Source organism: Pempheris klunzingeri, chromosome 6 (genome assembly GCF_042242105.1).
Source record: "Pempheris klunzingeri isolate RE-2024b chromosome 6, fPemKlu1.hap1, whole genome shotgun sequence".
NCBI classification, from domain to species: domain Eukaryota; kingdom Metazoa; phylum Chordata; class Actinopteri; order Acropomatiformes; family Pempheridae; genus Pempheris; species Pempheris klunzingeri.
Genome location: NC_092017.1, coordinates 24,706,337 through 24,724,310, shown reverse-complemented (window position 1 = coordinate 24,724,310; position 17,974 = coordinate 24,706,337). Strand labels below are relative to the sequence as shown.

The 17,974-nt window shown below is 40.4% G+C and overlaps 1 protein-coding gene across 4 annotated transcripts; it reads left to right on the top strand.

Moving 5' to 3' along the window:
- The first annotated feature begins 330 nt into the window (after positions 1-330).
- Positions 331-16,495, top strand: hps3 (HPS3 biogenesis of lysosomal organelles complex 2 subunit 1). Of its 4 annotated transcripts, none has more exons than XM_070832853.1 (25): positions 331-394; positions 1,569-1,652; positions 1,768-1,839; positions 2,089-2,182; positions 2,411-2,484; positions 2,967-3,179; positions 3,603-3,672; positions 3,817-3,902; positions 4,314-4,428; positions 4,854-5,007; positions 5,123-5,205; positions 6,121-6,295; positions 6,565-6,646; positions 7,032-7,189; positions 7,452-7,553; positions 8,851-8,959; positions 9,321-9,580; positions 11,186-11,363; positions 11,609-11,842; positions 12,375-12,578; positions 13,211-13,414; positions 14,054-14,158; positions 14,763-14,969; positions 15,106-15,193; positions 15,510-16,495. In XM_070832853.1, the coding sequence occupies exons 2-25, from the start codon at positions 1,602-1,604 to the stop codon at positions 15,635-15,637; spliced, it is 3,246 nt and encodes a 1,081-aa protein (XP_070688954.1). In that variant the 5' UTR covers positions 331-394; positions 1,569-1,601; the 3' UTR covers positions 15,638-16,495. The 4 variants fall into 4 exon arrangements, with proteins under 4 accessions (XP_070688954.1, XP_070688952.1, XP_070688955.1 ...); XM_070832851.1 differs by having other exon boundaries at positions 3,814-3,902; XM_070832852.1 differs by having other exon boundaries at positions 333-398; positions 3,814-3,902.
- Positions 16,496-17,974: the final 1,479 nt, after the last annotated feature.

The following is a 17,974-nucleotide window of genomic DNA, read 5'->3' as shown; positions in this document are numbered from 1 at the left end:
CCGATTGTTTAATTGATCTTTAAATGGATCTTTATTTCATTTTTGTAGTTCAATAAATATATTTCTGAACTCTAAAACAAAGCTGAATTCGAGTGTGTACACAAGCACAAAAAAATTAGAAAATGCTGATAAATAGATAGATAGATAGAAAAAACAGTGAAATTAAAAATCATAACAGAGCCAGATCCACCCTCTAGTTGATGACAGCTCGACAGCCAATGAGAACGTCAAACGCAATACGAGCAGGAATGTGAGCCAATGAAAATCGAGAGTGGGCGGGTGCTTAGTTGTTTTGGCTGACCTTTCACTTCCTGCTTTACAGCGTGAAATCAATAAAGTGCTGCTGGGTGCTCCAAAGTAGGAAGAGCGGAGAAACTAAAGATCTGCCATCAAAGTAGGTATTTTACAAAGAACCTGTCACTCGTTTACTGTAAAAACCTGTCTGTAATTAGAGTGTAATAAGCCGAAGAGGGACTTTGTGAATCTGGACTGAGTTTGTACCTTCTGCTGCTCACAAGACTGCGGCATGTGATATCGATTAGAGAAACACACACACACACACACATACTTGAGCCCTGTTTCAGCTCCTGACGGGCTGCCAGAGATGCAAAGAAGGCTGAATTTAACATCTAAGTTGTGTTAAATTTTGATTGAATGCCTCCATGTGGGCAAAGTCATTATATTTAAAAGGTGACTGTGGTGCTTTCAGAAGAACTTGAGCTATAAAGAAGACACCAAACAGGGGATACAGTCACTGGTCTGGTCAGGGAAAAAACAAACTGATAGTTGATTGTAATGAAGCTGTTTTTCATGGGAGTTACTTTCTACTAATAGTCCCTTTGGAAAGATGCTGTGAGAACTACAAACTATGCTCCATTTACCTTTGACTTTATCGGTCATGTGAAATAGTGTGCTTATTTGTGATTTAATTACATTCGAAATGCTGTTTCACATGTGAAAAACAACAGTTTCTTATATGTGAACTACTACATGTTAAAGATAATATAAGATAAGATAAACCTTTATTCGTCCCACATTGGGGAAATGTGCAAATTTTGCAAAGGCGGTTTATCTTACATGTCATATCACATTCATGATTAATATTAATAAATGCCTCTCACAATTTCCGTAGTCCATAGAGATGTATTCAATGCACATGTAGGGGCTGACAAACAGTCCAAAACAAAAAGATATGTCACATATGACAAAGCAAAACCTCACATTTGAGAAGCTGAAACCAGAGAACATTTGTTTTTTGTTGCCAGAAACCATTAATCACTATCAAAATACCTGCAGATATATTATTTTATATACAGTATATAAATTGCAGGGCGTTTAATCACTTCTTAAAACCCGTTTTTGCAGACTTGCTTTTATGTGATGTGGTTATGCCCGTTTATGTCTTTTCATTAATTAATTAATTAATTCATTTATTTTCTATCTCTCTCCCACTCTTCCTATTTTCCTGTTGTTCGAAATTCATTGTAATTCTTACGGTTTTTGTTTGGCCTCACTCACGCTCTGTTTTTAAAGGTGCTATACAAATAAAGTTATTGTTATTATTCCAGGACTGAATTCTCTCTGTGAGAGACGGACCAAACATGGTGCACGTCTACAACTGCCATCCTTTCTCCTCACAGCAGATAGTGCAGGTAAGTGGAGCCTGGCTGACACTGATTCAAAGCATGTTTTTTTTTTTTAATTCTGTTGTGTTGTATCTGTATCAGGTCTTTAACTTATCTACCTTCCCTCTCTGGTGGAGCTCAGGTGGAGCAGGAGCCTGGACTGGTCTGCTGTGGAGGTGGAGCCCTGTTTGTAGTGGCTACTGGAGGATGCAAGGTTAACTAAAACTATGCATATTAAGAAATGACTTGTTAATGTGCCCTTATTAGTAGAACCTATGATACCTCATTAAACTATCTGTCCAAAAACCATGACAAAGCTAATATTAACCCTTAACACACTTAAATGACTGCAGATTGTGGAAATAGTCCCAGTTCTCATCAGTTTATCTAAATTCTTAAGAGATAACCTCTTGGATATGAAAGTTCTCTGCAGAATACACACTATGTCATGTTGGTCCTGTAGGTGGAGGCCTACAGTGTGGAGCGGGAGGGCTGCCCTCTCATCTGTCGCTTTGCCACCATGGGCACAGTGAAGAGCATCCGGCACAGCAAGATAGGTAAAAACAATACTTCTCTTCCTTCGTCAGCGTCAACTCTGCAACAGGAACCACACAACTATCGACAGTCACCTGCGGAAGTTGATTTGTTTTGTGTTTTATATGCGAGGAAGACAGCTGACAGCAGTAGTGGCTACAGTGTGAGTTGGAGAGACGGATATAGAGATTGAAAAAGAAAGGGAGTGTCATCGTCCATGCTTTCCTTTGTGCCTCCCTTGTCACATCCAGGAGATTACCTGGTGACCATTGAGGAAAAGAACAGCGCCACCTACCTGAGAGCCTACACCAACTGGCGCTACCAGGTACACACTGTCCATCATGTATCATATCATATCATATATATTTCTGATTTGATATGACGTGATCTTAATTTCAATTGTATGACTACTTTGATGTGATTTTAAATTAGGAAACAGAGTAAACACAAATGGATTTATTTTACAAAACATAAACTAGAAAACAGTTTCTCTATGTGGGGAAATCCTTGTATCATGTACACCGTTGTGCATTAACAGTAAACCTAGTTTGAACTGGTGCTGGTCCATTTGTGTATGTGGAAGTTTATCAAAGTCAAATTAGGTCTGAATTTTTATACTCAGCAGTTCAGTCAAGTTTTAAAAACTTTTATTTCAGTCCTATTATGTGGACGATCATCTACAAATGTCTGTCTGAATATGATTCTTTGTGGTTAGTTTTTCTCCTGTATATCTACTGTGTGATCTCCCCTCCTCTGCCTTCTTCACTCACTGTACATTTATGCTGTTATTTCTTTATTTCTGTGCAGGCGGAGGAGAAGGCTCGAGTCGGGGTGCGTTTGTTGGGCCACCTGCTGCGCGGGGCGTCGGTGCGGGGTGGGGTGCAGATGGAGATCATTGAGATCCCTCTGTCAGAGCGTCCTGTTGCTGTGGCGTGCTGCTCTTTGACAGGAGACCTTCTGGTCGGCTGCGAGAACACTCTGGTTCTGTTTACTCTGAGGAGACAGAACCAGCAGAGCCTGGTAGGAACCCAGCTGCTAATCTGAGGGTTCAACTCCTCTGTGGACCTTATATAAATGATCTTAACTTAAAGACTGCAATAAAATAGCATTTTTACTTCCTTAACAGCGTGTCATTTCTGAAACATATTGTTAAGGTGGGATAACACAGTGAGGTATTATTGTAAAGTGTAACATCAGTTAAAGAGAGAAAAGCGGTTTGATTTTATAGCAGGCCAAAGGGCAGGGATTACCCAAAATGTCTGTACTTCCTACTCCAGGATGAGGTCATATTAAAGATTCACTGTTTTTCAGGAAGTAACATTTTCCATTTCATTGTGTCTTTAAGCCCTCAAGTATTAAAATATCAAATGTGGTGCATTTATTAGAAGTCTTATTATATTCCTCATGTAAAGCGTGTTTTTGTAATTAACATGTCAAAACCAGCAGAATCAGAGTCAGCAGATCGTTCAGAGCACCTGGCCGAACAGTCCGCAGAGCTCCAGTCAGAGTCAAGGTAAGTCAAGGAAAGTAACAGACAGCTGTGAACACATTTTCAGGCAAAGATTCATTATGCACCAACACTTGTAGACAGTCTGTCATGTGCAAACTGTCTCTTCAAGTTTCTGCTTCGACTGATCTGTCCTCTCCTTGTTAGGAGGTCAGACCTCATCAAACCAGAATGTTTCCGTCCTGGACTTTGAACGCTCGGTTATCCTGCATCTCCCAAAGCTCAAGCCTAAACAGGTACTCTCAAACACAGTTTGTTTTTGTGTTTTTTTTCTTCATACTCTATATATCTGCTACACAATCATCATGGAATTTGGTTTCTGTTGCTGAATATGTGCATAATTGCTAAAGTAGATGATAATGATCATGATAACTATGATAAATGTATAAATATATATAAAATATAATCACGTCAGTCCTTCGTCCATGTTGTGTTTCAGCTAACACCAATTCTTTGCTGAAATGTCTTATTGATCAGCACTTGGTTGGTGGTATGAGCAGCCTGTTACAGGATTTAAACAGAGGGAAAATCCTGAATAGTTCTTGATAATTTCACAAACAGAAGAGTCACATTCACTTTTATCAGGTGAACAGCTGAAATGGCCAGCCTGTGGCCTCAGACACTCTAACACCCCCTCTGCCCCCCAGGTGGCGCTGTGTGCAGGATATGTGGCAGTGCAGGCAGAGCTGGAGGTGCTGGTGCTGAAGCTGGATGCATCGTCCGAACCTAAAACCTTTGAGGACACACCAGACATAAATAAAGGTTGTAACAGCTTCATCAGCGTTTGCTGGCCTCTTTAATGACTGAAGCATCTGTGTGTGTTAGTTAAAACTTGCCAATCAACCAAAGGCACCAAGACAAACTTCATCTTAATGATTCTCAAAATTGCCACCATGAGACGCATATTAATAGAGGTGTTTATTGTTTCTTTTCTTTTGTGGAATGATTTATTAGACTTGCAACAAGAAAACCACATTACAAACAAAACAAATTATCCGGCCCATTACTAAGTAAACTGCAGTTTGACTTGTCTTCACATTGATCTACTGAAGGGGGGAAGTTTCCCTTTAATCATCTTGTTTAATCACCTTTGTTCGCTTCCTGTGCAGTTCACTTCCCCAGGCTATGATTAAGCTTTAGGGTGATGTGGTGAGAGAATCATGTGTGGTCTGTGTGTTTCTGTGCAGCTGATCATCTAGAAGACCAGGTTGACTTCCTGGTTCTTCAGAGGCACCAGGAGCTCCTCGGTGATCGAGCTAAAGACTGTGACATCTCTGTCAGCATTGAAAAGACCGGGCTGGAGGACAGAGGACAATACACACTGTCATATGTTCTCTTCAGGTGTGTGTGTGTGTGTGTGTATTTTTTGAGAACCAGTTCACCCTTTATATCTTTAGAGTGAGTTTATTTGTGCTTTGTGTCGGTGTATTCACTTTGTGTCATTTCTGTCTTGCAGGCGCTTTAGTCCAGACTTCTTCCAGGGCTGCAGTGTGGAGGAGACTCAGCTCCACTCGCTACAGCTCTACCCGCTGTTCACCAGTCAGTACAGCTCACAGTTTGAGAGACAGAATGCATGTAGACTGATGTAAAGAGGAGGTGTGTCAGTATAAAAGCAGCATCAGCAGAATAATCACATAGAGCTCACTATCGCTACTCGATACCTGTTAATGCATCGTCCAAATTAACCGAAACTTCTCCAGTCAAACAATGTCCGCATTCAATCCTTTTTGGACACAGATCTAGAAAAAAATGCTCACAGCCAATCTTTGCAAGTGTTCGATTTAATGCAACATGCGATTGGCTCGCAAATGCAGCCGCTACAAACCCGAACAGTCTGTAGTGATGAAGAAGCTGGCAGCTCATCATACTGAGATGCCACCAAAACATTAAAAATATGGCTATACTACACTCCTGTGGCATCTGATCACCATAAATGTCTAAAATGGGGAAGGATGCAGCATGATAAAGCACCTCATCAAGCACAGAAAAAGAAAGGTAGCAAATGAAGTACTCTGTCTGTATCAGTGTCACTTTAAGGCTACTGGTATTGTATTTTTTAAACAATATCCATAGTTAATAGAGCGGTGAATGGGAAGCTTTTAATCAAACCAGATATACATTCAGGTCAGCACTTAATTAACTCTATTTAGCTCCTTGATCTGTTGCAGCGAAGTCCTGATTGTCCACAATGAGACAGAATAAGACTGACTGCTGCAGTGATGTCAGTAAAATCACACCTGATTCTAGGATGTTCGTTTTTTTTTAAGGTTTTTAGGACATCATAACAGACAAATAACTCTAAGTAACTGGTAATATGTAAGTGAATACATCATTGTTTTAGTAGCATTACTACATCATGGGGTTGAAAGCTCTGGAAAAAAAGCTTTTAAGTGGACCTTGAGTTACAATAAACATTGCTTCTGCCCGTCTGTTTCTCTGTGCTTCTCTCTCCAGGTAAACAGTCCGTGTCTCTGGAGGAACCAGCATGCGTGTTCTGCTTCTTCTCTCTCCCCACCACGGGCTACCTGTACAGTCTGAAGGGTGGCGTCGAGCTGCTCTCAGCCTATCAGTATCCAGAGAAGGTCCTGGAGGCGGTGCTAACAGACCACCTGTTGCACGTCATCACAAAGTACGTCTGCAGTCTGATTTGACGGGAAAATCAGTTCATCTTTAGTGAATCACGGCTTTGCACCAGAACACTTGATACAACAGAATCCACATCACTCAAACAATCACATCATTCAAAGTGAAACTGAATGATTCACCTGAAGTCAAAAACATCATGTTTTGAGCCTCAGTAGTAAACTCAAGATGGAGAATGTTCATCACTGTAGCTTTAACATTTCTGTTCCTCATGACGAATAAGTTTGTGTCTTGGTTTCTATCTTGTGTCGGTAGGAGTGCGTTGCAGTGTTTCACAGTGCGCTGTGCAGCAGTAGCCGCCAGGATCGAAGACCCGTACATCGATACCACCATGAAGGTACGAGCCTGGCCTGAAAAACTTCCTTTGTGGCGTCTTAAAGAATTTACTCAGTCTCACTACTCTCCTCCACCCTGTTTGGTTTTGCTCATTCAATGCTCAATATTCTCAGGAGTTGGTGAAGACCAAAGCACAGTTAAAGAGACACAGTTAAATGTATCTCTGTATAGTGCATCAGATTTCAATTTTTTCATACAAACAAAAAATAATAATATTACAGATTTATTAGAGGATAATATGCCAGGCTGTGAATCTGTCAGTGACTGTTGTAATCAAAAACAAGACCACATGCATGTAGTTATGTATGTCTTTGTCTCTGTTCATCAGCACACATGTGTATCCTCATGTGCTATAAATATGTGTGTGTGTGTGTGTGTGTGTGTAGGCCTGTCCACCCTGCAGCCTGGAGGTGTGTGCGCTCAGGATGCAGCTGTTTATTGGCCTGCGGTCGGTGTGTGTCTACGGCCGCCATGTTATCCTGCTCTCCACCGCCGACACAGAGACACCAGAGGAGCCCGAACGCAACACACTCCGAAGGGGCCTGTAAGTCACTAACACACACACTCACACACACTGTCAATACATTGAGTTAAACACAAACCCATAGGTAAACACACAAGACTAAGATAGTGTATAGATCGTACACCTTTTAGTTTTAACAGCTTCTTTGGATATGTCATCAGATTCCTCCCTGCAGGTACTTCAGAATACTCTGAAGAGGGAATTATCAGCGCTCGTGACGTGTGTGTGTGCGGGCATACATGCATTTACAAACCTGTTTACTGTGTGTGTGTTGTTATTTTAGCGAGTTGAAAGAGCACACCATGCTGACTGGTATTTTCCTGGCAGTGGGAATCGATCCCGCAACCACGCCGGCTCTGGAGAGCCTTCTATCACGGCCCTTTCTGTAAGACAAACCCCAGTCCCTCCCTCAGTGTCTGTTGTCACTTCCAGGCCGAGCTGCAGCGCCATGACACCCTCCAAATACTCGCGTTAGCAGATGATTATTAACCAGATCCTTACATCATCAGCGCATATTTGGAAGGGAAACTTTGACTGTCTGCTTTTTCTTTCTCTCAGCTTCCAATGAAGCAGCTTGTTTGTGTCAGCTAAAAGAGGTGTTTGTCTTAAGTGGAGCATTGAAGGTTTTTGTTCTACTTATTTATGACTAGTTAATAAGTTCAGCCTGTCAAGGTATCTCACCGTCAGTGAGAAAAGAGAGGCACCAGGACCTTTTACATGTGACGGTTCAGCAGAAATAGACACAGATGTGCCCCTTTTTTAATTCTAGATATTAAGAAATTCAACAGGTTTGATCATTTCAGACTAACTGTGTCTATATACACATCGATGGCACTAATCCCACAATTAGAATGCACATGATTGTTGACATAAATCTTCAGTATTTAAGGAAAGACTAACAACGTATAAATTATAAAGGGAAAAAGCCTAGAAACTAATAAAAAGTGTAAAGCACTCATACTCCTAAATAAGTGCAAAAAACATCAAACTATTTCATTTTCATTTTCATTTTTTCATTTTCTACACAACCCTAAGCCGTTAAAGCTTTACCTCCTGTGCAGAAGCTACTAAACTAGATTCAGCTCAGACTGATTATAACTTGTGTTCATTGATATATTTCTTTGTGGTTTTATAGCTTGGTCTAAAAGTGACAACACCTCCTGTTTTAGTCCCTAAACGTGTCCAACCATAACCAACCTAACTGCCCTCAGTGTGTGTGACCTTTTGCTCACAAACTAATTCCCTTTGGACTGAAATAAAAAAGGCCTGTTGTGTATTTTACTAATCCGATTTAATAATCCAGGACTAAACTTACAGGACGTGTTCCTGCTGTCTAGTAAAACATGGATATACACAGATACATATTGATTTTTATATAAATACTGCTACATAAATATTGCTATAACATTTTTAAGAAGTTGTGCACAAGTTTAGAATTGTTTTAAATCTTGGGATTTAAATAGCAAGTGCCTTCTTCTCCAAATGTGGCTACTGCCAATAATAATCGCAGGAACAGTGCAGCACCATGTAAGTATTTTAGCGCTGGGCGTCGCTGTCGATCTATTATGGACATCAGCCACACTGCCAAACACAAGCACACATCGTTGACAGGTATTGCAGGAACTCCATCTCTCTGTTTGATCGTCCTTTTTGTCACCCCGCTGTGTAACCTCTGACCTCAGGAGCAGGAAGTGGACGATCTCGTCTCCCAGAGAAACCAGCACAGCAGGACATGGATGGAACATCTATGTGGTCGACACCGTCCCCCCCCTCACTCTTTACCAAGAGATGGTAACACAGAAAAATGATTGAAACACGTGAATGTTGATTGAGTAAAGTTTTATTTTCTACAAAAGCAAAAATTTGCAAGTGCAGTGAGATTATTTGATATGTTTCCTAAAATCAGGTTTCCTTTTTTTCATATGCTGCCAACCTGCTGTGTTTTTACTTTTTTTAAGATTCAAACGGGATTTTTTTCTTACAGTTTCAGCTGAATTGTTTTAACTTTAACTTTTAACTTTAAGAAAGTAAAATTTCAATCCTAGAACCCCGACAGAATGACTGAAGAAGGACCAAATTCCACACTCTTACTGAATATGTGTACCGCATGTTTAGTAGTCTGTATATTCACTCTGACTCGTCTGTGCGTCAGGTTGAATACAGCCAACGGTATGCAGAGACCAACCCGCAGGCCCAAAGCCTTCGCCACCTCCTCGGTGAAGCTCACCTTCTCCTCCGCGCCTCCTTACTCCAAACATCTAAGCAGCAAGAAAACATGGAGGGAGAATCCACGGTGTCTCCGCAGACAGATGCAGGCGGACCGGCAGAGAGGCAGACAGCTGCACAGACAGACAGAGACCTGGAGGAGGCACTCAGGCAGAACTGTGCACAGCTGGGAGACTGTTTCAGCAGGTAACACACACACACACGCACAAATATTAAAGGTGCAGTAGGGTACATTCAGAACAAACATAGTGCTCATTTCTCAGGGATTTAGATAGCAGCATCTCTGTCATATATGATGGCTGCTAGTGATAGCAGAGACAGCTTCTTTTCCCTAACATTTTTTCTGGGTGCCCACTTTTTTTTTTAATAAATCGGGAGAAGGGCGAATTTCTGCATAAATATACATTTCTGACCATTTTTACTGCCATCACCATATATTATCATAAATAGGTTAACCAGACATTCTGAAGACAAATGTGTTTGATAAATCCCATCTTTGTTTTATGCATGCAATAAACACGTTAAATTCTTAATAAATGAGAAAAAAACACACGTATTTAGGCACAATTAACAGGCAACAGAAACCGTGAAGTGTAATGTTTGTTATTAGACACTGTTAGTGCCCTCATATGGCTCAAAAGTGTATAAATAAATCTTAAATAAGAGACTATGGAAGAAATTCTGGCAACCCAAATAAAATCTCCTGCGACCCACTTGGGGGGCCTGACACAATCTCTGGGAGTGACTGGTTTAGCGTCAGAAGTCACGATGCTGCAGTCTTCCACTAAAACAAACACTTCTTTGGACTCTTCATTGATGGCTACAACATCTGGTGTGTGCAGAGGTGGACCGTGGGGGGTGTGACACAGGAATGCTTGTGTATTCTCAATGAGGGTGGAAACTGCTTTGATAAGAGTCCACTCTTCTGTTTTTTTTACAGTATTTCAGTGATGTGCAATGAGGTAGTAAGGAAGCAAACAGTGGAGTTGAACCTGGTGGGAAGACAGACATGAGCGCACACATGCACGTCCACTAAAGGAGAAACACCCCTTAAAACAGCTGTAGAAAATATTTAATATGCTGAAATATGGTCACCAGTGGAAGAGTACTTAATATCATTATGAAAAAAAAAAAAATCCATAGTTATTTATTTATTCTCCTTCTGATTTAAGACAACTGTTGTCTCTCTCTTCTGCCAGTGCTGATTTATACTAAACTGTTGCATGGTTGTGCTGTAATATGAAGGTACAGCAAACATTGGCAGATAGTGATGGTGTTTACAGCTGATACTGTTCGAGGAGTGTATTGTTAAAGGGTTTGTTTGGATTTGAAAACTGGTTTGGACTGGGTGAAGAAATGCTTAGACATGTCTGTCGATTGATTGTTGGAACTGTTTATCTGTCGTTTTTCTGTTTGCACTTTGTGAGTCAATAAAGTAAAATAAAAAAAAAAACAGCTTTAGAAATGCCTTAATCATCTTTCAGTGAACTGAGGTTCCCTCATATCAGTGTAAAATTTGCTCATTTAGAGACCACTTCAATGTACCCTCAAGTGAAACTTTACACCCCCTTAAAAGTCTTTGCTGGCTTATAGTGGTTTAACTGGAACATTTGACTGGGCAACAGTCCAAACCTAAAAGTATTTAAATGAATGATAAAACTTTCATTTGTAAAGAGAGAATGTATTTTCTCTTCATGAATGATTTATTGCTGATCAAAGTTCTCGAGTCATTTTCTGTTGCTGGACTAAAAGTTGTTTCCGCACTAACTTGAATCTTTTCCGCTCTGTCAGGAGCAGTCAGAAGGACTTCCACCTGGCTTTGCCGTACTACAGGATGTCTGGTCTGTCAGTCACAGAGATCATCTCCAGGAACCGCCCACTTCCCAGCAGCCCTCACTCCTACGGCGCCGGCTTCCTGTTTTACCTGAAGCATTACCTGTTAGAAGAAACCGAGCAGAGCCTCAGTCAGGTACACATAAAAACAAATCACCTATCATGTTTAGGCTTGTATTGATGAGACTCTAACAATCAGGATATAGAATAAACCATTATTACATTTACTTTGCATCATTAGACTGTCTGTAAAACATGTAATCAAATAGTTCATCTAGTACACATCATTTTTAGAATCATCAGTTTATCAGCTGCTTTGTTTGTGTTACGCTAAACACTCGTAACACCAGTGATCCAAAAAAAAAAATTCTCTTTCTGCAGGAAGCAGCTGATGAGGTCATAAATATTTTTAGCCAATCAGAGCCCTCGCAGCTCGTCAGCGTGTGCGCCTGCTCGCCCATGACAAACGTCAGTCCGGCCCGGACGCTGCAAATCTTACGACATCTGGAGGACACGGCCGGCGTGTCCGTTCCACTGACGATCACCATGGCAACCATGATGCTGCTTTTGGACGACCTGCCGCAGTACACGCAGCTGATGGAGAGACACGCTGAGGTCAGAGGGGACAGTGTGTGTGTGTGTGTGTGTGTGTGTTTAGGGATGTTGTTCTAACAGTATTTATCACTTTAAAATACTTTCTATCAAAGCACATTTAAGTTTTGTACCTTCCAGCTAGACTAACAAATACTGTCCATTATTCAACCTGGCAAAAGTTCGAGATCAACAGCTACCTGCTATCTATTTTTTATTAGATATCTTTTACACACAATAACCCTTTCTAGAAATGTATATCAATAAATAATCTATAAAAATAATCACAGTATTTGTCAACGAAAATGAGAAAAACAATGCTGCACAATACAATCTTCCACATTTGTTCCTCAGTCCACTGAGGTCTACAGAATTGTGTCTGATATCATCAAATGTTCATTCAGTCATCCCGACATCTCGTCCTGGGTTCTACTATTGTGCTGAGCTTTAAAAAAACGTGCATATGAAAACTTTAAGACTTGTTGCTGCTGTGTTTTCCCGGTAACCTTTACATAAAAAAGAACAAGAAACCAGAGCACTGTGTCTGTGTGTCCAGATGCTGCTGGTGTACGGGTTCATCGAGGAGTCCAGGCTGTTGCTGCATGGTGGAGGTGGAGGTGGAGGCCAGCACACACACATCCGCCCCACAGCGTTAGCTCGCCAGTTAGCGAAGTCCCAGCCGGGGCTGCTGGTGGCTGCCATGGTGGCTTTACATGAAAACAACAAAGTTCAGCTGGAACAGGCTGATCATGTATTCAAGGTGTGTGTGTGTGTGTGTGTGTGTGTGTGTGTGTGTGTGTGTGTGTGTGTGTGTGTGTGTGTGTGTGTGTGTGTGTGTGTGTGTGTACTTGGCACCCAGTAGTTTGCAGCTAGGAGGCCAGAAGTAAAATCGGCTCACTGATTTGTCACATTACCTGTGTTGAAAATAAGCAGCAAAATAATGTAAGCAGAAGTTCACACGCTCTTTTCTCAATAAGAAGTACAGATAGTTGTGTAAAAAAGATTCGGGTAAAAGTAGAAGAACTGATTTAACTTCTTTACTCAAGTAGAAATGGAAAAGTACAAATTAAAAAAAATGGGTCATTTACCCTTTAATGCCTTTTAATTAAGTTACAAGCCTGTTTTAAAAATGTAAGGAGTCGTAAGTACAGATATTTGTGTTAAATTGTAGGAAGTAAAAGTAAAAAGTTGTCAGAGAAACAAATACTGAAGTACAGACACCTGAAAACTCTACTTTAGTGAAGTATTCGTACTACGTTACTTCCATTTCTGCTTATAACACGATTTAAAACAAGATGTCTTGATTTTAATTTTGTTCATTTCGTTCAAACCTACATTGAAGATCTGGAAAAGGACAGAAATCAGAACATACTCATGTGTCTGTGTGTCCAGGAGCTGGGCTGTGAGAACTGCTTACAGGTGGATTTCTGGGAGGCGATGCTCATGGCCTCGTCACAGGACCCCGTCATCCAGGAGCTTCTGTTCCGACTGGCGTCTGTGTACATCGACCGACTGGCAAACACGTCCTCAGATACACACCCGAACGCTCCACACACATCCTCCAGACGCAGGCCACTGAAGAGTGTGGAGGATCTGGTACAGTAGCTGAAAGTGACCGCTGTTGTCTTGGCTTGGTAGAAATGTTTCTCTTCATGAAAGGACTGCTGTGTAGGATTTAGTGGTGAGATTGCAGATTGCGTCCAACTGAATACCCCTCGGCTCTCCGCTCCCTTTCCAAGTGTGTAGCAGAAGCTATGGTGGCTGAAGGATTCACACTCTCTTGCTTTTTCTAATGCTAAATTTTAAGTGTGATCCTGTTTGATACAACACAGAAGGTATTCCTCTTTTTTCCTCTTCTTTTTGCCACCAAATTCAAGCTGCCATTTTAATGTAAAAATGCAAAAGGCCCTTGTTTGTCCATTCTGGGCTACTGTAGAGACATGGTGGACTCACACACCTCTATGTAGATGTAAAGGCCTCATTCTAAGCTAAAGAAAACACAATCTGTCTTAGTTTCAGGTGATTACACACTATTTAAAATATAATTATGAACAGGTCCCCTTGAATTCTGCACGCTGCACCTTTAATCAATGCACTCAAATATTGTTTAACATTCATTAAAGCTCGTTCTAATGCCACCTTATCTAAACAGTAAATCACATTTTTTACTCTATTTGCAAAATATATGTTTTTAGGCATGGCATGAAGCTCTGAGTGTGTGTGTGTGTGTTTCAGATCAACTCGTGCTCCCATTACGGTGCTCTGTACCCGTGGCTCACTGTTCTCATTCCAGCTCACACTACCAGCTGCCAACACCAGGAGGCGCTACACAAACTGCAGGTAATTTGTCTGCAAACCGACCGACCATAGAGACCAGCTGCCTCCCAGGTGCCATTACTGGTAAAATAAGACTTAAAAAGGAACTGATTGAATCATTATAGTGGTTTTGTTTGTTTTAATTTGAGCTTCTTTGGGCGCTTATTAGACTGATAAACTCATATAACACTTAAATCGTGGCAGCACATAATGGTGAAGTTTAAAATACTATCTAACAGTAACAAGGCTGCAGCTACTATTAAGGCCACACACATCATTTTCTGCAATTTGAGAAAGTACAGTTTAAATTTTGTATATACACATTAACACATAGTGTGTTTTTAAAGGTAGATAACAACGTTTTTTAAACTCAGTGTCTTTAAATTTGACAATCAGGCCAAGAAAATGAGTTGTTGAGATTCAACAACTTAATTATTTTACACATTTTTCAAGTGTGGCTGAGACCACATGTCTCGAATTCAGCAAGGGTGCTTTGTTTTGCTTATAAATTAAACTTTTTTTTTTTTTAATTGTGAGACAAATCAGCTCCTAAAAGTGACATTATCTCCCTTTAATCTACCTTTTATCCTGTCATTTTAATCTTATCTCCGTATCTCTGTGTCTCCAGTCGGTCCTGTGTGGCCCGTCCTTGTCTGTGGGCTCCGTCGTGCCTCTTTTGGAGCGTCTGTCAGATGAAACCTTGTGGGGCTTCAGCCTGCACCTCCTCTGTGCCACCAGGATGGGGCAGTACGACTGCAGCATTGAAAAGCTGCTGGACCGATGTCCTCAGGCCATCATAGCCTACGCCAACCACCAGCTCCAAGACAAAAACATGGTCTGTACTATCATCAGTCTGTAGCTGAAGTGTGTAACCACTTTACTCTGCCATGTCTGTGTTTTTAGTATGTTTTGAAGTTCACACCCAGAGATTCTCAGAAGTATTTCCTGTCTGTCTTGTCTAATGTCCGTAGGTGTTATGGTGGCAGAAGCTGCTCCCTGAGCTCTGTAACAGGACGAGAGCTGCTGCAGACAACAGCATCCTACTGGCTGCTCTCAAAGGTGGAAACTTTTCCCAGAATAACATCAGTCTGTCTAAAGTACCTTTTGCTTTTAAGGCCAGACGTTCACTTGACATGGTTTTATCAAAGGGCATCTCATATTAGTTATTTTTAATCAGACTTCTGGAAAACTGCATAGATATTGAGCAGGTTTAACAACAACCTGGACATCCGAACAAGAGCAGAAAAATGAAAGTAAAAAATTAATTAAATTTAAATGAGATTAAAAGGCTGTTCCCACTGAGGATGGGCCAATCTGATTATTTCAGTACGCTACAGATGCTTGGGTTTAATGTGGCTGGTTTCCATGCCAACAGAGACGCTGGTTGTGGTTGCCATGGAGATGAGCCCCACAGAGTTCCTGGAGCTGATACCTGACGACGGCACCGCCTCGTACTTCCTGCCTCACCTGTTGACATGCAGCCAGAGACACCTGCTGGCCTGACACACACACACACACACACACACACACACACACACATTTATTACTACGATGTAACATTTTTCTCTTTGCCTCTGAAAAGCCTTACGTAGTTTTGATCACTAGAGGGCGCTACATGGACGAAATCTGAGTTCAGATTGTGAGACGGAAAACTAAACTTGGTTGAACTCAAAGAGGGAAAATACATTTAAATAATAACTATTAAGGAATCCTAAGAATTGTGATTCAGTGGAGATCATAAATATGTTGACTGACATATTTCAAAATTAACTGTTCAGTAAAAGAAAATACCAAGAAAACAACAAAGTGATAAAAATCAGCAGTAGATGTTTACCGGTGTAAACTTTCTGTTTGTTAAAGCCTTTGGAAATGCTTGATATACAATATGTTTTATTTATAGTCTTTCTGTTCATATTTATTTGATGTTGATCGTCTTGCAGAGTTTTTTTAAAGTCTTGAAAGTTTTGAAAATGCTTGCAACAGTCATGTCTTCAAGGTCAGGAACATGCTTGAATTTGGATATACTCCTTGAAAAGTGCTTGATTTTATTTTAAGCATAATTCGGTGTTTCATCTGCACAGTCACTTGTATAAACTAAAAATCTTTTAGTATTTGGAATTAAATGTTCCTGTTGTTTGTTATTTATTTGTTGTCTCCTCCACCTTGAGATGGTGGAACGTCAGATAAATGAGAAAGTAAAAGACTTGAATGAGTTTCCACGATGACTAAACTTTCCCAGTGTAAATATGAAGATGTTTTCTAATCTAAATATGCAAATAGACTGAATACATGTGTGCTAATAAATAAATTATATATCCTCCAGCTGTAATGCAAATAGTTTTGTTCAGTGATGATTCGGGTGGATATACAAACATGTAAGCTGTTATTTTTTTTAATGATTTTAAAAATGTTTGTTCTTTGACACCATTAAAGATTAAAAAAAGTTACTTACTCTTGAAGTTAGCGAGCGTTAAGTGACCAATGTCAGAGCATACAAAGTCAATACGAATAGCTGTTAAGTGACAGTATTCATTTTTTTTTTTTTTAAATGATTACTCTTGGACTTAATTCTTATTTTATCTGCCTAGTCTTTTATTTTCCTTTTGTAAAGCACTTTGAAACAGTGTTAAGAAAAGTGTTAAGTGTGACATAATATACACAGAACTGATTTGCAAATGAAGGAAAGTATTGTAACATTTTATTCTGTGACCTCTAAACCATGAAGCTGAATTGTTAAAGACAAACAGGAGCTGAAGCCATGCAGCACTTGTCTGATGGTGATCTGTGTTTTTATAGGTGAAGAAAGGGAAGTGAAGTGATCATCACCTTTTCTTCTCCGAGGCTACGTCTCGTCCTTGTTGTCAAAGTAAATTAAAAGAAGAATACCTTTCAGTCCTCACCTGTTAAGAGAGATAATCTCTGCCTTAGTACGGCATGACGAACAACAAAGTTAGTGTCTCAGTCAGAGTCAAAGCACTTTACGTTCTGAGGCTCTTTAGCAACCTGGGACGGCTTCTTCTAATAGTTTTCAGTGAGAGTGAGGGGTTCGGCTCGCTGCTTTTGTGTTGCGCACACCTTATGTTTCATGCCGCAAGTTGAAAAAGCTTCAACTCAGAGCAGAGAAGCGCCCAGTGTGGTTTGTGTTTTTTCCCACAGACCGTATATAAAGAGTGGACGTAGCCACCGTGACGTCACCCATTGGTTTGTGGACCGCTGTTTTGAAGCCTGTCTGCCACCCTTCCTCTGATTGGTTAAGGAACAAGGTAAATATGCAGCATGCAGAAGAACAGAATACATCATATACAGCAGGTTATGTGCCATATGATGCCATTCATATTGAAATGTGTTGTAACTTTTTGAAGATTTTGAAATAGGGTTTGTATCACAGTGACAGAGACATGTGGAGACACATGCTCTAAATGTGATCCGTACTGCATGTGGTGATAAGAACGTTAATGTTTCGCTACAATGATAATTTATTTTTAGTTATTACAGTTTGTAGTTGTAGTCCTGCAATCCTAAATCCAGGAAGTGTGTTTAAAGCACTTAAAAGCATCGCCAGACTTCTCATCTCAGCAGGTTTTAATTCAAAGTATGCAAAGGTCTGTAGTTTAAAAGTATCTTCATTTCACAGCAGTTGAACAGGAGAACTTTTGATTAGATCAGCATTTACATTTTGCAGCAAGCATGTATCAATCAGGCTTTTTGTGTTTGAACCTCGTACATCTGTTATGTGAGATTCTTTTCAGGAGATGGAGAAATGTCTTTGTCACTAAAGCACTAAAGTATTCTGGTTTTTATCCATAAGATATGTTATCCACATTCCTATCAGCCTGTTCA